The 25,115-nt window shown below is 41.4% G+C and overlaps 1 protein-coding gene across 4 annotated transcripts in view; it reads left to right on the forward strand.

Annotated features, from left to right (window-relative positions):
* CSMD3 (CUB and Sushi multiple domains 3) overlaps positions 1-24,246 on the forward strand; it is a 580,687-nt gene extending 556,441 nt beyond the window's left edge. For all 4 annotated transcript variants that reach the window (XM_083748860.1, XM_083748861.1, XM_083748862.1 and 1 more), the window contains 6 exons: positions 2,792-2,857; positions 10,607-10,765; positions 13,818-13,930; positions 16,402-16,489; positions 19,778-19,913; positions 21,556-24,246. In XM_083748860.1, the coding sequence (XP_083604986.1) occupies positions 2,792-2,857; positions 10,607-10,765; positions 13,818-13,930; positions 16,402-16,489; positions 19,778-19,913; positions 21,556-21,715 (722 nt within the window). In that variant the 3' untranslated portion in view covers positions 21,716-24,246. The remainder of the gene's footprint in view (positions 1-2,791; positions 2,858-10,606; positions 10,766-13,817; positions 13,931-16,401; positions 16,490-19,777; positions 19,914-21,555) is intronic.
* The last annotated feature ends 869 nt before the right edge of the window (positions 24,247-25,115 follow it).

The raw sequence follows: 25,115 nt of genomic DNA on the forward strand, positions 1-25,115 counted from the left end.
TCTCCACCCAGTTTCATTATTTTCTTGCGGGGGGCGGGGAGAATAAAGTTTCATGTTTGTAAAATAAGTTAACTGGAGTGCAAATAGTATGAAAGACCAGGCTGGTGTCATTTCGTTCAGTAGTGCAAGTCATTCCACAGGAAAGCCTGCTTCAAAAAGGGTGTTCTGGCACAAACTTGTGGAGCCTTTTTGATCTTATTGATACATGCAGAAAACCTGAAGGAGCCTGTTTCAAATGGGAAGGTCATTAGGAGAAAAAGCAGGATGTTCCCTTACCCTCTGTTGTGGCTGATGAAAATAGTCTTCACAAAAATGACTGCACTGGTGACTTTAAAGGAATAAAGAATTGTGTGGCTTTCATCTGTCTCGTAGCGATTCAAGTTACAGAAGACATCACAGTAATAAGGACACATGTGGCAGCTGCAAAGTTGGTCTGCCTTTATCACCCAAACTTCTCTTTCCTTTCATAGATCCTTTGTAAATTTTGTGCAACCCTGACCTATAAGGAATGCGTGACTTTGGCTTGAGAAGATAAAACTGGTGTCATTTTCCAAACCCTTTTAAGAATATAGATTAGTGCTTAGGACCTTTTAAAATACTTGGCAGCCCCACAAGATTTCCTGCAAGGTGCATGGGGATGACAATGGGTTTGTGACAAGGTTCCATTGACTTAGGCAACTCCCCTCCCCTCAGACAGACAGACAGACAGACAGACAGAATATACTTTGATTTTCATTTGTTGGCTTATCTGATTCTTATTTAGGTAAGTAGCTGTGTTGGTCTGACGCAGTCGATATATATATATATATAGTCCAGCAGCACCTTAGAGACCAACTACGTTTGTTTTTGTGTGCATGTATCTGAAGAAGTGTGCATGCACACAAAAGCTTATACCAAGAACAAACTTAGTTGGTCTCTAAGGTGCTACTGGGCAATTTATATATATATATATATATATATATATTGACTGATTCTTATTTGTTGGCTCTCTGATTCTTGAAATTTTACTTAATTTTGATCTGTTCACTGAACTCATCTTAGAATGCATGAGGTGGTTATAAGTTATGTACATGGAGGCCCTACACACTGGCCCAACAAGTGGATCATGTGGTGTCCAGAGTAGCCCTCCATATTCTTTCAAAACACACACACACACACACACACACACACAGAGGGAGAGAGAGAGAGAGAGAGAGAGAACTTTCAAATAAATTAGTGTTGAAAGTATTTCCTTTTTTAAAAAAACAATATCCACAAGTGCACCAATCTCAAGTGCCTGGTAGCTAGACTTTACGGCTTCTTACACATCAATTAAGGTTCAGAGGAGGAAAATTTTCCCCTTTTGGGTTCTTCATGTCAGGAAGCGTGAAGAGCTAGGGAGGCTGCAGGGAGCTGGAGAAATGATTAATGGAAAGGAAAGCACACTCACTGCCCATAACCAGCACACTATGATAAGGTCAGCTGAACTCCACACCATCCAAAATCTTGGAGTAATTCTAAAGTACCTTGCAAATGAAGCAGAAGAGCAAATGCCTCTTCCACAGGGGGTAAAAAAAAAACCTTTGAGAAATCTGGGGCATTGGCTTCAGCAGATCACTAACTAAAATAGGGGTTCTTTTGTGGGGGACTATATATATGGATATAAGGGACGCAGGTGGCGCTGTGGGTTAAAGCCTCAGCGCCTAGGACTTGCCGATCGAAAGGTCGGCGGTTCGAATCCCTGCGGCGGGGTGCGCTCCCGCTGCTCGGTCCCAGCGCCTGCCAACCTAGCAGTTCGAAAGCACCTCCGGGTGCAAGTAGATAAATAGGGACCGCTTACCAGCGGGAAGGTAAACGGCGTTTCCGTGTGCGGCTCTGGCTCGCCAGAGCAGCGATGTCATGCTGGCCACGTGACCCGGAAGTGTCTCCGGACAGCGCTGGCCCCTGGCCTCTTAAGTGAGATGGGCGCACAACCCCAGAGTCTGTCAAGACTGGCCCGTACGGGCAGGGGTACCTTTACCTTTTACCTTTATATATATGGATGCATTGTAGGAATTGGCGCCTCTGAGTGCATACATGCAGCTGCTGCAATTTAAGTAAGTGCATCTACCCTTATTTTAAAGTCATGTGAATCACAGAAACGGCCCCCCATTTCATCATGCAATTGATTCTTCCACAAATCCCCAATGGCAGCCCCATGAATTTCTGCAGGCAAATGTGTAGGTACTGCCAGACAATGTTCATCAAGCTGTAACATCCAGTAACTTACTGGGATTTGATCCCGCACAAGGCCAGAGCTGCAGCCAAAGCTTCAACCAGCTGTAAAGCACTATCAGTGCACGGCACTCCTGCAAAAGGAGCTGTGTAAAATGCAATGCTGAGACAAGGTAGGAGGCCTCCAAAAGAGTTTTCAGCAACTTCATAACAATGCAATTCATATTTAGGCAAAGAAATGATGTTAAAATACTGTGTTGCTTTTGTAAAGCACATACAGCCTACACTATATTTGGACTGAAATCTATGGATGTAACCCCTGTGAATTGTGATAGAACTATGAGTGTACTAAAACAAGACAGTCTGCATCTGTGTTGCAAGATGATGTCTGTTGAACTGAGCTCCCACCAGATTTGTCTTTCGGATTTATGTTGGTTTCCAATATAGATACGTGAGAAATGTCTCGCCTCTTTGCTTATTTGCAATTTAATGACATTGGTATTTCATCTTTGATATATTTGTGTCTATTTCTACACTTAATGTATCACAACCAGCATAGATGTAATAATAACTTGTTTTGTATTACTTATATCAACAGCTGGTTCAAAAATATTGGTGAAAGACCCTAGGCCGGTTTTGGGGACACCAAGTCCTAAATTAAATGGTGAGTAACTTACTTTATTCATTTATTTATTTATAAAAATCGTTACTGAGTAGGTAGTTCAGAAACAGAACAGAAAAGATTTGCACAACATATTAGCATTGCAGCCTACGAGGATGTTAGCTTGCTGTTGATATTTCATTGCCGAATAAGCACGAGACAAAAACATGAGATATTTTGTCAGAAAGGAATGATGCAGTGTCGGAATAATTCTGTTTTTGCTCTTCACATAAATGGCAGCCTCCCAGTTTAATAGGATGTGTTCAGCTACCATTCATCTATCTTTTCCAAGATGTGGTGCTACATGGGTTGCAAAGTCATTTCTCAGCTGCCTCAAAACAACAGTGCTCTTCAGAACTATATACATAAGTTCTGTTGATAGCATAACTCGTACTACTTTCAAACTATTCCATTGATAAATCAGCAGCTGAATTTGTCCATAGTATGTATCAATATCGCACTGCCGCAGTCTGTACATTAAGAAGAGGGAAGACGGTATTTTGGAAGAATCAGGCTTAGTGTCTCCTCCCGCCTCCTCCCCCCCCCCCCGCTTCAATCCATTCAAATATTACTGCATTAAACCTAAATTCAGATAAAAAGTCTCCTTGTTTCTTCCTTTTGGGAAAACAGCCTCATTATCCACTGTTGTCAAATGTGATCCTGCAATACATGTTTGCAAACTTTAGTAGTGTTGAAGGCAATTAAGTTAAGGAATAAAATCCACTCCTCTATTCCAGGGTTTTTCCATATGTGCATTTTTGCAAATTTCTAGGACATGATGTATGCTTTCTCAATATAGTTTAAAAAAAAACCATAAGGAAAATATATATAGCATATGGATTATAAAGAAAATTTTTGAAGCTTTATTGAACTACTGTTACAAAGCTTTCAGTAAAACAGAACATTAGAAGAAGAAATCAGTGCATGGCAATTTCTGCAAACCCCCTTCTAGCCCAGCCGTGTCCTTACCTGCCCAACACCTGATGTCATGTATGATGCCAGATGAAGAGCAGGTCGCCATGGGTTTGGCCAAAATGGTATTGCAGGCCAAATGTGAAGATGCAACAGGCCTAATTAGGCCCATATGCCAGAAGGGCCCAGGAGCCATGGGCCCAGGAGCAGTGAGTCCACCAGCGGCAGGGGCCCAGATATGAGAGAGGCAGTAAAACACAGGACAAACATACTGACTTTTGATTAGAGGCCTCCTGAGAACTGGGTTTACTTGAAACAAGAATGCTGAATCCAACGGCAAAACCTACCCAGAGGTAGTGGGAGGCTAATTGGCTAGGGTATAGTTGGTGGAGATGTTATAGTGCCCCTAACCTATAGGGGTTGAGGAACACAATGAGTTATTTGTAGGGATGGAGGTATTGGCATCCTTACATGGGGAGCTCTAGGACCCTTGAATGTCTTGTTGCATGAGGTGCGAGGATGAGGCCCGAGGCAGTGCTCACACTCGTGTGTACCTGCACTGTCCTCTGGCATGAACCCTGGTTGCATTCCCAGCACACCCTATGACAAGGATTGCATTTGGGTGACTGAGCATTTAGGAGTGGTATATTACAGGGCTATAAGTAGCCTAGCAGTGGGCTGAGCCAAGCCACAAGGAAAGTTGAGCTGTCTTTCCCCACTGCTGCTACAGAGATCAAGAGTCTGAGGGTTGCTTCTCACATTGCCTGATCCAGAAAGGTGAATCCATGTACCGGTAATACATGCCTTTCATGCAAATCACATAATGAAGGACAAATAAGCCGTAACAAGGGGAAATTGGTGCCCAAAGAGCAGCAGATCAGGGCAGGGGACAGTGCCTGCAACACGCCCCCAGGTCCTATCAGAGGTAGTGAGGTTGGACCATCAATTTTACATCAAAATATGTAACCATTCATTGTTACCCTAGACTCAATTACATTATAAGATGTGTCTACACAATGAATAGTGCATCTGTATCTCATTCTCTCACACACATGCATGCACACAAAATCTTCATTTGTGTATATGACCTAGCCAAACGCAAGCATCTTTAAATCCCATGTAAGCATGAACTCAAGTCATGTTACGGAAATCAGAGGAAACTAAAAGTAGTTAACATTGTCTTTACAAAATTGAGAAGGGTTAATTATACATTTTGAGTGCGCAGTTGGCAGGGTCACTACTGCTCAGCTTGATGAATTATGTACATATAACATATAATGCAATAACCTGTCATTTAGCTAGTGTTTTTGGTCCAAGCATTGACAATCAGAAGCATTAGACAGCAATTGAAGAAATCAAGGAAGACAGACCCTCAAAACAATGATGGGACAGGTGGGAGCTAGACATTGCTAACAGTTGTATGGCATCACGCACAAACCTGTGCATTTATTTATCTTGCTTGTGTATATGGAGTGCAATGCTTATTGCCACCAGTTGTGATACAGTGTTCTTTCATTAGTGTTGCTACTATAAATTAATCAAAAGTGTGAGGATGGCAAATAGAATAAATGGGATGGGATGGTGTAGGGAGGACAAAATGTGCTGTTAACCTGTAACACCTCCTGGATATATCTTAGAAAGACGAATCGCTGAAAAACTGATGGATAGGAAATTGATTCACAGAATAATAGGATTGTAGTGTTGGATGGGACCCTCAAGGGTTATCTAGTCTCCGATGGCTCCTCCCCCTTTGTGGAATGCTCTCCCCAGAGAAACTCGCCTGGTGCTTTCATTATGTGTCTTTAGGCACCAGGTGAAAATGCAGTCGTACCTTTGTTTTTGAACAGCTTAGTTCTCAAACGTTTTGGCTCCTGAATGCCGCAAACCCGGAAGTGAGTGTTCCGGTTTGCGAACTATTTTTGGAAGCCGAACGTCCAATGGAGTTTCCTGCAGCCAATCAGAAGCCGCGCTTTAGTTTCCGAATGTTTTGGAAGTGGAATGGACTTCCGGAATGGATTCCGTTTGACTTCCGAGGTACAACTGTACTCCTCTTTTGGGACTATCCTCCCCTCCCCGTGATAGTTTTTATTATTATTAGTAGTAGTAATAGTAGTAGTAGTAGTAGTAGTAGTAGTAGTAGTAGTAGTAGTAGTAAATTGTGTTTCTAATTTTGTACACTGCCCTGAGATCTTTGGATAAAGGGTGGTATGTAAACTGAAATCATCATCATTACCATCATCATCCAACCTGCTGCAACGCAGGAATTCAGGATTCCTGATAGCTTTTAAGAGCCACCAGATGTTGAAGAAAGTGACAATTTTCCAGCTGAGGGGGCATTTGTATGTGTATGTGCTTGTGAAAATGACTGTACTTGAGTGAGCTGGAGGGAAAGCTCAGAGTTCGCAGCTAAGTTTGCAGGCCATTTTCTGGCAACATCTGGTGTACTATGGTGGTTTGGTTGTGTTGTACAAATGCTTCTTTATTTCCACTTATGATTTACTTAGGCACATATATTTTTAATCTACCTTACCTTTCTGCCATTCCAAAGAGCCCTGGTCCATTCCCACAGAATGCTGTTCCTCAGAGGGAGGCATTCTGGATTTCATTACAGATTTTTAAAGCCCAAATCAACTAAATTTGGACATACATACTTAAAAATGAAGTGAAGTACCCTCACTGCAGTAAAACATAAAATATGTAACATTGTTTTACCGGATCTCTTTAGATTTTTATTTTTCTTATTCTGCAGTTATTGGTGTTCCCCCAACAATTTTTAATGCTTCACAGTCCTGAGATTCCCCATCTTCAAATCCAGGTGTGAGATTATATTCTCCTGTTGAAATTTAAAATCCTACCTTAGTGAAATGAGTGAATCCATTGATTCTGCATTGCATTAGAGCTTAGCTCAACATTCTGCACCTCCATCTATAATAATCAACATTCATTTATTCCAAAAGGATTCCTTGGTAAGCTTTAAGAAATGACCAGAATGCACTTTAAAAAGCCTTACTTAAGGAACATTTGTGTGTGGTATACCCCAAAGAGTAAGTTAAAAACCATAATGAAGTTTTAACTCTGTTCTAAGTGGTCCTAAATAATTAACGTACTTTAAATACAGCAAAGTTGCAAACCTATGGACACCTAGAATGCTTGGAATAAGTTGCATTGAAGTAGGCTGAAGCAAGAGAGTCTAGGCCAGAAAGCATACATATTGTTATGAGTTGGGGTGGTGGTGGCAGTGCTGCTAGGCTATATGTATGCCTGAGCCCCTTCTAATTCCTGGATGTAACAGGATTCAATTCCTGGAATGGCCAGGCTAGCTTCCTGGTGAGGTAATGGTCCTCTAGGTATGGGCCATTAAAATAACAAAGGAAGTGGCTCTGTGCCAGACAGAAAATGGACTCGCTGGTAGTTAGAAAGACAAAGGCAGTGTTGGGAGCTCAGTGATGTGAAGCTGGAAGCTGGTAGTCTAGGGAGCTGGGAGACAGAGCTATGCCTGATTTCTAGTCAAAACCCCCACTTTCCTTGGGGGCTGCTGACAACCTGTGTGTCCTGAGCTTGTGCCAGCATGTACCATCCGCTCCCAGTTGGCATGAGAAGACTCTGTCTGTTTTTTTATTTGTATAATGTATTTGTTGTAGTGTTTAAATTGTAAACCACATTGAATGCCTTGGCAAGAAGGTGAAGTATAAATGAATAAGTGAGTGAGTAAGTATAGGATCGCAACGTAACTTGTGTAAAAGCTGAATTCAGCAAGACTTGCTTCAAGGAAAGCAGGAACAGGTTGGGCTGCACCTGATTTTAAAAAACAACAACTAGCTTTTAAGTTTTAAAATACAGGATCATAAGCTCAGTTGGTTAGAGCACATTGCTGTTAAGACAAAGGTTGCAGGTTCGATCCCAGTATGGGACACCTGCATATTTCTGTTAGAATTCCTGATCTATGATTGCAGTCATGGGATTTTTGTCTATCACATGACGGTGTATGTTTTGACTCCACAGAGTGGGAAGTGATGAAGACAGGATGTTTGTGTTACTGTGTTCTGTGAAGTGGGACTATTGTCCTTTGTTCTTTTTCTCTCTTTGCTGTCTGATGCTAGAGAGAGAGAGAGGGAGCCGTGTTGCAGTGCTCTGTGTGTGTTTATATGTAAATAAAGTAGATTAGCCAAAATGCTGAGTTTCTGAAGTCTGTTACATGCATGTTGGGCAAACTCTGAGGATCCCTAAGTGTGCCAGTGTTGATTGGCATCGATCGCTATGATGTTTGGGCTGAAGAAAGCTTTTGAAGCTCCCGAACGGTTGACCAGGAGGGAGAGAACATGCCAGTCGGGCATGTGTCTCTGCCAGGGTCCTACTTGAGTGTAGGCTGAACTCCTGACAATTTCTGCATTGTAGGGAGTTGGACCACATGATCCTCAGTGTCCCTTCCAACTCTATGATTCTAAGTAATGAGCTACCACTGAGATCAGGATGCTATATGAGATTATGAAATAAGCTCCATGAACTAGGGATTGCTTCAGTCCACATTTTAATGCAGACCTACCTTATTCAGACTTCCTAAGCTATGCATGAACTGAAACACAGCTAACCCTTCAAAACTGGCCCTTCTCCAAATTTTGCAATGCTGTTCTCCAACCCACAAAAGGGTGCACAGAAATGTGTATATTACAGGAACATATGTGTAACAATGCATATATTAGTGAAAATAACATCGTATATGGGGAAATTGCTTGTAAAACTTAGGAGAAATTTGTGGGACAAACAAATGGAGATGGAGGAAGGGGGTCAACTTTCTTCATTTGCACAAATAATCCCATGGTCTTGGAATAAGCCAACAGGTGCAAAGTCAGCCAAGACCGTTGCTATGGCAACATCGCAGTGCCATTTATATAAGTGATTAAGGCACGTCAGCTCATTAGAGTCTTGAGAAGTGAGTCAGAGTCTGTGTTACATCTTCAATTGCTGGGGCAACAGAAATTTGTGATTCGAGGACCCGCCACCCGCTTGAGGATAAGAAAGTTACATGGACACGGTATATTAGGTTAATGGGCTAAAAAAGGCCACAACTTTATTATTACAGCATGTGAGAGGTATTGGCTTAGGCATTGGATAAAACAACAGAGCGTGACTCCACCCCCTCAGGGAGGGGTGAGTCTATCAAGGGTTAACCACCAGTGGGAGGAGCCTGTTGATGCAAATACAACTGAAAGCTCCCCCTGATGTCACCAGGGGTCATGCCATGGCCCTAGCCCCCAGCAAGGGCGTCGGACAGGATCCACAACCGCCGGATTCCTTTACCGGAACACCTATAAAATGGAGGGGTAGGCAATGGCCACACCCTGCCCTCCAACACACAACCATATTCCAATGCCTAACCGCCAATACCCAAAAGTTGTGTCGATTTGCTACAAGGTAGGCGAAAAACCAAGTGGCCAGTGCCAATTCGCCAGTTGGATAAAAATTCCTACCAGGCCCCTTGGCCAACCAAGGTGACCAACCACAGGTCCATAGCAATGTCAAGAACCAAGCAATGAACTAAGGGAGGCTGGGAGGGTGATCCGACGAGAAGCATGTCAGCTCATTAGAGTCTTGAGAAGTGAGTCGGAGTCTGTGTTACATCTTCAATTGCTGGGGCAACAGAAATACTTCATACTTCGTATATCTGTATGTGCATATCTTACAGCTGTGAGTATATATCAACATCCAAAACTGTATTACTGAAGCCTTTATCTTCTGCAACAGTAAACTATTTGGACCTTAAGCTGCCTCTGTGTGGCGACTGGAACTGGGGGCAACTTCCCCTGCATGGGTTTCTTACCACAGATTCCCAACAAAATCTGCACTGAAATTGTGACAAGTTTTTCATGAGGACTTTAAAAAATGAATCACTGGTTAGACTGGAAAAATGAGAAACTGAAATTGACATGTTTAGCAACTCTACCACGACTTTAATACTCAATCTTCCAAAAACATATATGTTATTTAAAGGTATAGCATCACACGTATACTCATTCTTGTTGTTTTTTTGTAATACATGCGAAGGGAAATCAGTTAAGCAGTCAATGTGGCTACTGATCAGTGATCAATGTGGTATTTAGTATGTCCTTTCAGGTGAGGCATAAATGCTCAGAATATCTCTCTGTGAATGTTGGACATACGGAATCCCATAGAATCGTATTTTGGCTTCTAAAAGTTCTCCTTAAATTTCTTCCCACATGTTAATAATTCTGTGATTTGTGAATAATTAATTGAGAAACAATGCTCTCTTTTCTTCTTTATGGTTTCTGTGAAGTCCCCTATATGACCTGAGCATGCACATGTCACAACTTTTGAACCCTACAAGGGCAGGGGTATCTCTGCAGCTACATTTGGTAATGGGATTTCACACTGTTTAAGAAATGGAATATGTCTGTAAACTACCTAGAGCAAATTTTGGGTGGGGGCATTGCTGGGCAGAAGAACAATTTCTGATGAATAGATTCTGTTAGTAGAATGACACCCGTTGGATTTCATCCTCTCTATATAATTTGTCTACATGCAGGCATAAAAAGTTGGTTAAAATCTTGTCTTTTGACTGCATCATTTCAATATGCACGTAACATTATTATTTTTCCATTAGGACAGGTGCAGTTAAGGCTAGCTCACAGATGCTTTCTCAAGCACCATTACTGTGCATTATGTATATATGGGCTACGTTCTGTGACGATCATAAATATAATTTCCAATAACAAAAAATAATTGAAGAGGAGAGAATGAGCATCTATTCTCATTTTAACCTGAGCTATTGCAATCCAAATATGGCTGTGTTCATTAACATTTTGGATGTTTTCCCCGCTACAGTTCCTGATGATGTGTTTGCCCAGAATTATATATGGAAAGGCTCCTACAATTACAAAGGCAAAAAGCAACCCATGACCTTGACAGTTACAAATTTCAATGCAACGTCAGGGAGAGTGAACGCGACACTCACCAACAGCAACATGGAGCTGCTACTTTCAGGTAAGGTCATGGAAGTAACCAATGGCCTCATATTTCTCAATCCAGTCCCCGCTTGCGAATTTAGTGAAGCTTACTTCTGAGTAGGCGCATACAGGAGTGTGCTATCGAGTATGGCTGAACCGTACCCAGTATTTTTCAAAACAAAATCACAATAAATAAATAAAATATGTCCTTTATGGAGTGATATAGAGGAAGAGAGACAAGTATATTAGTCAATGAGTTGCTTCAGATTATATTTTGTTTTTTTGCAACAATAATAGAACACACAGATGTTCCAGTCACGTGGAAATTAGGATGGCCTGATTTGGCTCTACCTTGATCACAGAGATCCTCTTGTGAGGCACATCCCTGTTCGTTGGATGTTAATAGGGACTGAGCCATTATTGGGGCAATCTCTGGCCTGTGGAACTCCATGCCAGTAGCGTTTCAGCAGGAACTGCCTGGCGTTCATTCAGATGTATTCTGAAAACTGCATTGTTTGCTTTTTAAAAAAACTAGCTAGTATTGACATTAATTATTTAAAGTATATTTTTATTGATGCTTTCTTGATTTTATTATGATTTTTGTATGTTGTATATACCACCTAGATATACTTTTATGAAGCACAGTCTATAAACATTTCAGTCAATCAATAAATATATGTGGGTAGCTGCTCACATATAGGTTTTTTACTACCCAGACATCTCTGCCAATCCAGTGCTATGCAGAATGCAAGGTTTGTGCTAGAGGTGCTGTCCTCCTCCCGTGCTCTTATATGTGGAGAATGACAGAATAGGGGTGATATTAATGTAAATTTGCAGGGAGCAACAGTGGCTGGCTCCTTATAAGAGTCCATTTACTCCTCGCCATCCTTGCTAGAGTCTGCAGTGGCGCTCCATCATAATTTGCCAGGCAAAGTAATCCAAGGAATTTATCAGAGAAGATAATTCATTCATCATGCTAAAACCTGTCAGTTTAACTTCAGCTTTTAATATTTTCCTGAGCCCAGTAATTCTTTGGCAGCGAAAGAAGACATCTGGCAATAGCTGGGTGTGTGCTGCCTCTTGGCTGATCAGGCTTAGACACGGATAATAATTTAAACCATCGGAACACAATGTAGACTTAAGGCCTGACTAACTTTTCACATTGATTTCAGTGGGACATAAAATGTACCTTAACTTAATCTGGATCCAGCCCAGAGTGTATTCACTGTCACTCGTTGCCCAAACGTCTGCTAGCCTTTGGATAATAGAGCAGAGGGAAAGAGCAACAAGGAGAGGGGGAATCAGGGCAGGTTTGTCCTGGTTTCTGCCCAGACCACAATCATAGATGTTCTTTCTTGAGATCTTTACTGAGGCAGAGAACAGATGCTGAGTGTACAAATGGTCAAAGCATTGGGGAGAAGCTGTTTGCTCCCAGAGATGGGAGTGCTGCTGGTGACCAGGCTGTGCACGTCCCCTAGTACCAGCAATGAGCTGGTACCCTCTCCAGATTCCATTGCTGTGTTGCATGCCATGGCACCCAAGCCACAAAGTTCCCAGGAGAACAATAAACTGCACTGATTTATTTTGGTTTATAGGTTCAAATAAGCCAAAGCTTTATTGGTTACAGATGGGAGTGGTTTGGCTTAGGTATTGGGGTGAAGCCAGTCTTGACTCTTGCCTGCCTGCAGGGAGTCCATGGAAGGGTAAACTACAGATAGGGGGTACTACCCTATAACTTACATCAGATAGTGGCACCACCCCGAGGGGCTCTGACATGGCCCTAGCCCATGCCCAGGCTTCAGACAGTATTCACACCCCGGATCCCTTTAACAGGATACCTTATTGAGAAGCGGCAGGCGAAAACAACAACCTCCCCTCCAACCAAATGAAGGCTTACCCAATGCCTAACCTCACAAAAGTTGTGACGATTGCTGCTAGATAGGCAAAAACCCAATGACCGGTGTCAATTTGCTGAGGGACAACAATTCCCACCTGATCCCAACAACATGGTGACCAACAACTGCCATAGCAAGGTCGTATCAGAGCAAAGCATGAGAAGAGGGTGGATGGGTAGGGGGATCCGACAAAGAGGCAAGGAATAATAATAATAATAATAATAATAATAATAATAATAATAATAATAATAATTTATTATTTATACCCCGCCCATTTGGCTGGGTTTCCCCAGCCACTTTGGGCGGCTTCCAACAGAACACTAAAATACAATAATCTATTAAACATTAAAAGGTTCCCTAAACAGGGCTGCCTTCAGATGTCTTCTGAAAGTTTGGTTGTTATTTTTCTCTTTGACATCTGGTGGGAGGGCATTCCACAGGGCAGGTGCCACTACTGAGAAGGCCCTCTGCCTGGTTCCCTGTAACTTGGCTTCTCACAGTGAGGGAACTGCCAGAAGGCTGGACTGCAGTGTCCGGGCAGAACGATGGAGGTGGAAATGCTCCTTCAGGTATACTGGACCGAGGCCATTTAGGGAAGAAGGAGCTGGCCGACTACACCGAGATGAAATGGCCTGTGGCCACACAAACCCTGGCAGTAGATATGCTGGGGCTGTCCCCAGCATCGATGACACGGCCAGCCATGATGCTGGGGGAGGGAAGTAGCATACCTCCCCCTACGCCGGAAAACTGTTGAGGTTTGGCTGACTGGTGAACAGACTTCCTTTCCCTGGCAAGAAAAAGAGGAGCCATCTCCTGAGTGGGGGAAGTGAACACCTACAGCCTCAGTTTCCTAATATCAGCCCCCTCCCCCATCATCTTGTTCCTCGCTGTCATCTTCCTCCTTTGTCTGCATTTCGGCCTGCTTGTCCTCTCCTGAGCCCAGCAATCCCTCAGGACTCATGGCAGGGATGAATAGATAGATGGCCAACATTCCACACTGCTAATCTGAATGTGTAATTACTCTAACAGATATTTCTTCTAGTCCATTGTTAACTATCTGAGCAAAATGTAAATCGTTGACCTTCACACCTTGCCTGTGTGATTGTAAGGACTTCCTGTGGGAAACTTGAAGGTATTTTTCTTAGCTCAAATTACTTACAAGTGGCACAGATCAACTACTTTTATATTTTACAGGGGTGTATAAAAGCCAAGAAGCCCGTTTAATGCTCCATATCTATCTCATTAAAGCACCATCCCATACTTCTGTGAACAAACTGAAGGAGGAAAAATGGGCTATGGATGGCTTTGTGAGTATAGTTCCAGCAAAATCCAATACTTTCTTAATAGAAAATGATGGCTTGTGCATGAGACCAGAAAAAAGACATTTTAGAAATGAAAGTTTAATTAGCAATGCTGAAAAATGGGATCATACAGACGGATGCTGACAGGGCAAGAACAAACGTTGGTGCTAGAATGTAGTGGCATTCTGAAAGGTCTGGGGAAATGCCACTGACTGGTTTCAAAGGTAGAATTATTCTTAAATAGTACTTACAGTTTGAGCAGGCACTTGTTCGTTTCTTTGAAAAACACGTCTGCATCAACACTTTATTGTAAGAGCATGAGATGCTTTCCTATTCATTTGCTTTGCATTTTTACACTGAAAGTAAGCTGCTTGATCCATAGCAGCCCAATGGAGTAAGTGTTTTGTAGGAATACAGACAGATCCTGTTGCCTGTAACTTAACTTCAGGAAGGGCATAAGGCACAACCCAGAATTAGGCATTGTGTTGCATGTGTGCCATGGGCCAGAATCAGCAATAGCGTCACAGTCTGTGGTGGCAGAAGATGTCAGAAGTGTTGCATGGCATGCAGTGATGCTTCATGGGACCCTTGAGGAAGCCGCCTTAAATCAAGTCAGATACAGTGGTGCCTCACAAGACGAAATTAATCCGTTCCGTGAGGCTCTTCGTATAGTGGCTTTTTCGTCTTGCGAAGCAAGCCCATTGACAGCTTAGCGGATTAGCGCTACAGCTGTCAAGCGGCTTCCAGCAATCAGCTCTTAAGCGGCTTATCAGCAGAACAGCTGATAAGCGGCTTAGCAGCTTAAGAAAAGGGTGGAAAAAGCAGAAAAAAACCCGCGGGTGGATGCAAGATTTTTTTCGTCTTGCGAAGCAACCCCATAGGGGAATTCGTTTTACGAAGCGCCTCCAAAACGGAAAACCCTTTCGTCTAGCGGGTTTTTCGTCTTGCGAGGCGTTCGTCTTGCAGGGCACCACTGTAATTGGTCCATTTACTTCAGTATTGGCATCACTAACTGGCAGTGACTTTCCAGCTGTCGGGAGCACAAATTGTTCCTTCTACAATGGGTGAAATATATTCTATCTATAAGGACAAAACCTAGATTTGTTACAATGGCAACACTCTGGTTCAGTATGGACAGCAAGCAGAAACCTGCTTCTTCTAGTTTTTTCAATCTGAAATCAACATGGTGGCATTTCTAGGTATACATTAGCACAAGAAAATTCATAGGTTGTTGTTTTTTTTAGCAGCAGTGTAGTTAAGCTAAGCAAAGGTATGATATCGTGGTTTTCCTGCCCCTATTCTAGTAGACCCAAAACAATGGATTCATGTTAGACAAAAAAAGGGAGATTCCGACTAAATATTGGGAAGAACTTTCTGACAGTAAAAGCTGTTCAACAGTGAAACAGACTCCCTCAGACTGGAACTTCTGACATCTTTTTATATTACAAAGGGGGGTGGGCACAATTTGGACTGTAGTAGTGGCACTGGGACAGAGAGGCTCTATACATTTGCACCTGCACTGATTCCCCAACTTTAAACTTTGGTAAATGGAACCAGTTCTTCCCTATCAATTATGGGAAACATGTGGCCCTCCAGATGTTGTTGGACTCCATCAGACGCAGCCAGTATGGCCAATGGCCAGGGCTTAGGAGAGTTCAGCTATGTCTGGTGGGCCACACATTCTCCATCCCTGGTTTAAGGAATGGCCTGGGTGGGTGAGACTAAAAACCAGATCACATGAAGACATCAGTGAGCAGCCGTCACTGAAAAGCAGGCAGTTACAATGCTAGCAGTGTACAGTGTACATTGAAAGTGACTGTTTAGCTGCTGTTGTGCACTGCTCTGTGCACAGTGGATTGCAATGGAAGTTACTGGATTGCAATGGATGTAAAAGCCAATGATGGCTTATAAATGTGGCATGCTGAAGTCCAACCTATGTCTGCTGCTGTAACTGGTGCAAATGTCATTGCCCATGGCAGTTATGCACCACCAGGTCCTTTTCCATCATCGAGCGCCTGTTGACACCTACTTAAATCCCTGTTAGTAATAACTGTGCACTAGGTGCTTTGAAAGATAACCATGTGTGTCCCTCTGTGTGTGTGTACTAAAATCAATTTTAGATGACACATTGACTAGTTTTTTGTGGGGGCTTTAGATAATTTATTTATAACTTGTTGGTGGTAGTTCTTTATGACAAATGTACATAGCAACCACACACTGAAATAAATATTTTTCCCCTAGTCTCTTTTACTGATAGTAATCTCAGATTTTAATAAAATAACAACACATTTTAAGGCAATTCAGACACAAAGATTTATAACGGCCCACATATTCTCTTAGCTCAACTACCTCCTGCTTGGAAAATCTATTTCCAAGGAGCTGAATGGTTTAAGTGCCCAAACCTAATCTCCTTCTTAATGTTTAACCAATGTATGTATATCCACTTTACTTCTCTTCTTTTTAAAAAATCCCTTTAGGTTTCCGCCGAGCCTGATGGTGCTACCTATGTTTTTCAAGGATTTATCCAGGGTAAAGATTATGGGCAATTTGGACTTCAAAGACTAGGTAACCAGTATGCATTACTATTAAAACCTGGGCAATCATTTGGGATTCATGTGTGAAGTGAGGAGCGGGACCCCAGGTTTCATGGATCAATTGGCTCTGTGTGCATAAGGCTGCATGATCGAGAACCCCGTAAAAATCCATGTTCCCTGATTTCAGGGTGAGAATGTGCATGTCTGCATTTACATGTTTGTAGATTCTATGTGCACATAGCCTATCGGCATGTGGAGTCTGGTGGTGGTGGTGGGGAATGGTGGCAAGATCCTGGTCTCCCTTTTGCACATCAACTACACAGGGATTCCGAATGACTGAATATGGCTCTAGTTCTGTTGTTTCTTGATAAAAAATGATTGCATCTGCTGGAGTGCTGAAATATGACTTTAAATTATGCGAATGAAGCATTCTAAATATAGCTAATACTGGGCATGTCTACAGTCTCCTTACTACATGGCCACAGGAAGCTTGGACTATGCTGATTTTAACTGCTGCCAGCCTCTGGTGTGTACATGTGCAGATTTTAGTCCTGGGCGCACCATCTTTACAAATCATTCTAATTTTGGTTAGAGATAGCATGCCAACAAAAGCCAAATCCTAGGTAAGTGGTTTACCATAGGCTATGGGCAGCTAAAGTAAAGAAACTGTTCCCCACCCTTCATCCCACATTGTCTCTATGCACTAAGTTGGTTGGGAGAGGGGGCCCTGAACAACTTAGGACCAGGATATCTAAGGGACTTCCCTCCCTGACATCCTCAGATAGGGCACTTCTGACAATAGGATATGCCCCAGAGGTATGCCTAGCTTGTACAATAAACTAGACCTTTAGTGTTGCACCTCCAGCTCTCTGGAATCAATTTCCAACCAAAATCGGCCAGACACCTTGGGTAATGATCTTCATGCACCCACTGAAGACATTTTGTTTAGGAAGGCTTTCCTTAAGGCTTTCCCATCATCCCTAGCTAACAGAACCAGTGGTCAGGGATGATGGAAACTGGAGTCCCAAAACATCTGGAGGGCCGAGTTGGGCCACCACTGCCTTCAGGTGTAACCCAGTCATTTACAGAAGAGCATCATTGTATTTGATGAAATTGATGTTGTTGTTTTTAGAGTTTGCATTGATGGTTTTACTGCTTTAGTTTGTTGACCCGATTTCATTATGCTTAGGGTGCTGTGTTTATGTGTCTTGTTCTGTTTTAACCATGTGAACATCAATGGCTTCTTGCTGCAACAGAGTATATAAATTTGTAAATAAGTAAATTTCTCATATTTAAAAATGGTATTCTCATCAAAGGGTACCACGGGATATAAGTCACATCTAGCTGAGTTGGATCAGCATCCAGTTTCCAACAGTTGCTTAACAGAACATTTTTACCTGAAATCCAAGTTTGCATTTGAAACCTGGCATTGATTGATGGCTCTTTTTAAATTTTGGAGGTGCAAAGGGTAAGGTAATACTGCAACTAGCCAATTTCCTACAAACAGCCTCTGAATTAGTGTACAGTGATACCTCTGGATGAGAACAGGATCCGTTCCAGAGCCCCGTTCACATCCTGAAGTGAACGCAACCCGCGTCTGCGCATGCGCGGGTTGTGATTCGCCACTTCTGCGCATGCGCGTAACGTCATTTTGAGCATCTGCGCATGTGCGAGCGACAAAACCCGGAAGTAACACACTCCGTTACTTCCAGGTTGCCGCAGAGCGTAACCTGTAAATGCTCAACCTGAAGCACATTTAACCTGAGGTATGACTGTAATTTAAAGTATCGTGGCTTAACATGCAGACATCCTGATTTCTTGGTATCACTTTTGAGGAGGACTGGAGGACTGGTGGGGAGTTTGAAATTCAGACATGTTGCTTTTTGCTCTATGCCTGTTGCTTTGTTTGCCTATCTTTTCTTCCAAATTTCATGCCCCTAACAAAATATTAATAATTGAATCCACGATCATATAAAAAAAGACAAAAATGTTAGGTAGCTAAGAGAAAATATTAAGCTGTTAATTATTGCAGCCCATCTTTAGAGTACTGCAGTGTTTTTTCCCTTAGACAGAAGCTGGTATATCATTAAATGTTTTCCCTTTTTGGGCAGTAGAATTCCGTTTAGACCAACCTGTGCAGTTTTACAAGAGGAATTAGTTGCTGTAATCCCTTTTAAGTAGCTTGGTCACTTTCTACTATGATAATTTTATCTGGAGGCGAAAATATGTTCTTATAATTCCCAGGGACAATCAATTTCTCATTTTTATTGTCAATATAAAGGGGATGAATAACTTCTCAAATATAAGCTGAGGCAATTTATTTAGTCTTGTAAATATTAAAGAACTGGGTTGGACAGCTCTCTATCCTAAAGATATTTCTACACCAGCTTCTTTGTATCTGATTCAACCTTAAAAAGGAAGGAGGAAAAACAGTGAGACATTCCTTACCCACTTCCTTTCCCTATTTCAGATTTGTTTTTAACTTCCTGGTTGCTTCCACTAGTGAGTTAACACATGAGCCAGTCACTGTTAAGGAGCCTATATAATAAGGACAGGTATTTCTTTCACATTGTTGGGAAGAGGAACACTATGTTTACAGCAGGAACTGGTGTTTATGCCTAGCAACATTTCATGTGCTGTTGTAATAATAATAATAATAATAATAATAATAGTAGTAGTAGTAGTAATAATAATAATAATAATTTGTATCCTGCCCTCCCCTGCTAGTGCTGGGCTCAGAGCGGCTAACATCATATTAATAACACAATATACATAAAAACAAGCAAGTAATCGATTAAAATGCATCCCAAAATTAATTTGAATAACTTATAATTAAAAATAAACTAAACAAATGGCAGTCCTCAGGTTAAATTGAAAGCGGTTAATTCTCACCAGGACCAGCTGTTTCCACTGATATTATAAGGACCTGTGAGTGGGCTGGGAAACCTCCTTCATGCTTGTTCTTATACAAAGAGAAAATGAGTCAGACTGAACCCTGGCCAAAGGCTCGGCGGAACAGCTCCATCTGGCAGGCCCTGCAAAAAGATATCAAATCTCGCATGGCCCTGGTCTCTTGTGAGAGTGTGTTCCACCAGGCCGGGGCCACGACTGAAAAGGCCCTGGCTCTGGTCGAGGCAAGTCTGACCTCCCTGGGGCCCGGGATCTTCAGGGTGTTGTTATTAGCAGACCGTAGCTGTAGAACTCACGAACATCAGCTTCTCTTGTTTTTACTGTTTTATTCCATGGTAGAGTGAATTTTTGGAATGAGAAGCATGACAGTGGGTAACAGAAATAATTGTGCCTCTGTTTTTCCTTCCAGGACTCAACATGTCTGAAGGTTCAAATTCATCAAATCAACCACATGGTACAAACAGCAGTTCAGTGGCTATTGCTATTCTTGTGCCTTTCTTTGCCCTTATATTAGCAGGATTTGGGTTTTACCTTTATAAACAAAGGTGAGTATGAATGTAAACTCTCTCTTTGTGTGTGTGTTTGCTGTATGAAGTTTAGAGCTGGATGTTTAAGGCAGATTCCACTATGTAGGTCTCAGTGCTTACCTGGAAGATGGGAAGATGAATAAGGAGAAGGTGAGCAAGAGATGTGTTAATAGGACAATTCCACTCTACATGCTTTTAGTTTAATGGTCCTAAGCTGGGCGTTCATTATATCTTCTTCCCATTTCAAGACTTGCCCCCAGTCTACTGTCTCTAACACATACCAATGGGGAGAGGAAAATACTGCCCCCTATAGCTGTTTAACAACTCTTATCATCAGTAAATGCTTCCTGATGTTTAGTCAGAATATCCTTTCTTGTAACTTGAAGCCATTGGTCCAAGTCCTACCTTCAGGAGCAGGAGAAAACAAGCTTGCTCCATCTTCCATGTGACAGCCCTTTAGATATTTGAAGATGACTCTCATATCTCCTCTCAGTTTCCTCTTATTCAGGCTAAACATACCCATCTCCCTCAGCTGTTCCTCATACGGCACACATTCCACCTCGTCAGTGTCATTAAATTCTGGTGCCTGGAATTGGACACAGTACTGGCCTGATCAAGGTGGAATAGAGCGGTTCTATTATGTTCCTTGATTGTGACACAATACAGCCTAGAATAGCTTTAGATTTTTTTTTTTTTTTGCTGATGTATCACTGTTGATTCATTTTAAGCTTGTGGTCTACTAAGATACACTACATCCACAGCATTCCCCACCAAGCTTATAACACTGTTAAAAAAAGAAATGAGATTCATCTGGCATGCCTTGTTCTTGAGAAACCCATGCTGGGTCTTAGTTATCACAGCATCCTTTTCTAAATGCTCAAAGACCAACTGTTCAGTTATCTGTTTTAGGGCCTTTAATGGTATTGACGACACAAATCTTTGTGATGAGACCCAGTTTCAAAACCTTGGTATTCCTACCCAACCAGAAAAAGAGGCCTTGAGGAAATCAAAGGCAGTAGCAATATTTGCCCTGGATGGCTTTGGCCCATCTTCACTATTATCATTAAATTGAATTATTTAGTGCCTGTAGGCCCCATTATTCTATTCAAGATAAATTAAGAGCTCTCTTGAAAAACATTCAGTCTAGTGCATGCATATACTAACCTCATTTAAGAACTGTCAGGGATGCTTGATAGGCAAGGTTATTGTCTTACATTATACCTTTACTTGCTCTGTTTAAATTGTTGTTGTAAATTATTCTCTCGAAGAGAGGAACAAGGTTATTCAAATTTCTCGGCAACTCAGGACAGAGCAATAAAAAGGGGATGCTGTGTACTTCACATATTGCCTATATTTTGCTTTTGACATTTACAGTATTGTGACTCATATTTCTTGTATAATTTATCTTACATTCCACATAGTTTACCAGCTTGTAAGTGCTTAGAAAAGTCCTATGCCCGTTATATTTTATTATGGAGAGTTGCTCCACAGTTGTCATTGACAATTTACTCATTATCAAGTTATGCTGACAATTGTACACTTCTTTCAGACACCCAGTCTGTTGCCCTCTGTTGAATTTACACCTTGCCTCGAAAAAAGTTATAAATTATTTCATTACACAAATAATTTTGTTTTCTTTATTGTCTGCCTTCCTCAACAGAACTGCACCTAAAACACAGTACACAGGATGCTCTGTACATGAAAATAACAATGGGCAAGCTGCTTTTGAAAACCCCATGTATGACACGAATGCAAAGTCCGTCGAGGGGAAGGCTGTACGATTTGATCCCAACTTGAACACAGTCTGCACAATGGTATAACATTGCGACGGCTTGACTTCAGAGATGTGAAAATTGAAACACAACACCACAGTGCACACATCGTTCACTGGTGTAAAACAAAAACAAAAATGAAATTAAAGCACACTTTTCAGGATTTCCGGGGTCACCTTCTCCTGAGGACGAGACAGAGAGACAAGAGAGAATTTCTTTTTTTCCTTTTCTTTTTTCTTTCATAAACTGGAAAAAAAAACACTATATTGACTTCATGGTTACCGTGGAGTGTTTTACAGAAAATGTGCTGCACTCTAGGAGTGCTTACTCACAGTTTATTTGCTTTTTTTAAAAAAGGAGATTATTCTAAAAAAAATAAAATTAAAAAATAAATAAAACATATTTGCATATATTGGAGGAGCATCCACTATCAGTACTTCTGTGCTTTATAAACTATGCTAGAGGGACTGGGTTTAAAAGAACAAAACAAATGATATATGGTAGAAATTAAGAGTTATATTTACAGGAAGGAGCAAGAGTCATGAGCTACATCATTCCCTCAACAGTTAGAATTGGGTCCCATTCTCTCAATTGTACCTCCCTTTAAAGAACAAGGCTCACACCCTGTACCTTTGAATTTCTAAGATTATGTCACGGCCATTAATCGGCTTGAGCTTGCTAGTGCAACCTATTATTTCTGTGCCACGGTGGGATAATTAAGTGTCACGTTCTCAGGTTCTTTTGTTTCATGAATTTAAATTCCGTGCCCCATTTCTGCCTTCATTGTTCTTCATGCTAACATCTCCTGCTACAGCGGGCTACAAGGAGCTGCTGCATTTTTCTTCCTCTTCACAGGTTGACATTTCCTTTCCCAGCAGCCACCAATCCGACAGCAGTATAAAAAGAGTTGGGACACACTGTACTACTTCACAATCTAGGATCCGTAATGCTGCCGTACTCGTCGTTTCAGAGGACAATTTGTGAAAACATCCAAATAACACGCTTTTTGCCCTAGCAATCCCAGTTTCTCCTTTTTTGAAATTTTCACACAAGACAAACAACACATTACAACACCGCACACCAAAATGATAAGGGATATTAAGCATTAAAATTCAGATCCTTTGAAATTGTGAGTTTCAGCAGTGTTACAGGTCCTGCTTCCACTCTGTGTTAAATGCTAAACACAGGCCAGTAAATCTGCAGCGACTACAAGATGCACTTTGATCCATTAATGTCTTTATCGCTTTGATGCACCAAAGGAGCAATCTTGTTCTCTGGGTCTTCCCAATATAGGAGGGCACAATGATGTGCATGGATCTGTCCTCTCATTGAAAATAAAGAGATATCCTACAAGAGCAGAACCCACATGTCTGCTCCACTCCATTCTGTTGATTGGGATTATTTTGCGGTACATTATTTGTTTCATTGTAGTATGCTGTGCCAATAAATAATGTGTTTGGGCGGGTGTATACTAAAAGCTTTGCCAAAGCCGTGCCAGGCATTTCTGTATCTTCAAATGGTTATGCCAGCACAAATGTTTTAAATACAGATTATGTAAAACAATTCACATAACAAAAATACTGGGATTGAAATTGGCCCTGTAGATTTCCGTTTGTGTGATTCCAATTTCCTTGTGACCATTAATTTGCAGCACACTGGTAGAAGTTTCCTACTGAATTCAACAGGTTTTGGTTTTAAGTCCCAACAAAACCTGCCTCATTCTAATTTGGGAAGTTTGTGTTTGTTTTGGAATATAAATCAGTATTCATGTTTGAGAGACAAATCCTATTCAGTTACGATTTGTTCTGTTGCAACAGTGCAATGTAAATAAGGGTACAGGAAGCAAAATAATCAGTTCCTTCAAATCCTACTTTCTTCTAAGTTGGGTTTAAGTCATCACAGGCCTGTTTCACTCTCATAGAAGGAATGCGATTTTTGTTTTGATTATAGTTTTGTAACTGAATTATGAAATGACAGCCTGAGTAATTCCCATGTCATAGTTCATTGTCTTCCTTTTATAGCATGAAACCATTTGGGAGTCATCAATGCTGTACATTAGCTGGTGTTAATTATTTGGTACTATTGTCTCTTCCCAGACATGAATAACTCTGTGAAAAACAAAGTGGTTTGTTTTTTTTAAAATCAACATTATAGAGAGTGCCTACCAAAAACAAACAAATCATCTCCCCTCCCCTCCTGCCCCAAATTCATCATTGTACCCCGGATTGCTGCTTGAATTTCTATGGTGTTTGATGAATTTCTTATGAACCATTTTACAGCCTTTTTGTTTTCAGAATTCATACAGTTTTGTCCAGAAACTGTCTTCTACTAAAAGAATGCCATTTTTATATTTTATACCATCACTTTGTTATTTATTCTTGTTTATTCAAATGATTGCAATAATGATGATTCACTCATTAATGTTAAGGTTAATACATTTGAGATCTTGTTTAAAATCTTGTTTCTTCTGCAACTGGCTACTCCTCTTATATTAATGCATACACTTTTGTAAAGAAGTCTATTTTTATGAAAAAAAAGGGGATTTGTAAAAGTATGATGTAAATTTTCAGTGCAATGTAAACAAAATAAAAATGGATAATTGCTTTTGTAACACTGAGTATCCTTTACAATAGAAGATTTGGAATCATTGCAGGCTTGGAGAATAATGGAATTCCACATGCAAATTTTACAATTTTGCATCTCCCCCCCCCCCAAAGGCTCAAGCTGTGCAGTTCATAAGCATGGAAGGAAAGCAAAGATAACAGACGTAAGTTCAAAGTAGTTAGAATGATGCAGTTATCCACCTTTGGTTTAAACTAACCACTTTGTCCTAGTTAGGAGGACATGGCAAACCACTCTTAGTTGAAAGTGGAAGCTTGTGCATACAATTTTGCAGCTTTGCTGGAGTAACAGAGGCAGGGGGGACCCCAAAAACACATTCAGCTAGCACTATGCCAAATTCAAGAAAGTGAATAGGTTATTTTCAAAGCAGAAAAGCAGAACCAAATTGAAAGCCTTACTCACAAAACCTCATGGTCAATCTTGCCTCTGGCTAATCCAACATGTCCATCCTGCTTTGTATTGTTGACAACCCTCCAGTGTTCAGTCAGAGTCTCTCAACCTTACCTGGAAGTGCCAGGAATTAAAGCAGTGTTTCCCTGCTGTGCCATGGCCCTGGCCTTGCCATGGGGTTCTTTTTTAATTCAGCTTGGCAATAAAATAAAAGTCAAACATGCACCTTAACAGGCTTCATCTGCTAAAATGAGAATACACAGTTCACATAATAGAGAATTAGAAATCTTGTGGCCCATTTTTTTTTTGAGTTGCTGGGAAATCCACTCCTGGGCAATGGAGACAACTCCTTACAGTGACTTAAGATGATGTCCCCAAACTTTCCCTCTTTGTGACTGATGATTAGAAATCCAGCACATGACTTCAAAGGATTGGC

Source organism: Podarcis gaigeae (genome assembly GCF_964106915.1).
Source record: "Podarcis gaigeae genome assembly, chromosome: 7".
NCBI lineage: Eukaryota > Metazoa > Chordata > Lepidosauria > Squamata > Lacertidae > Podarcis > Podarcis gaigeae.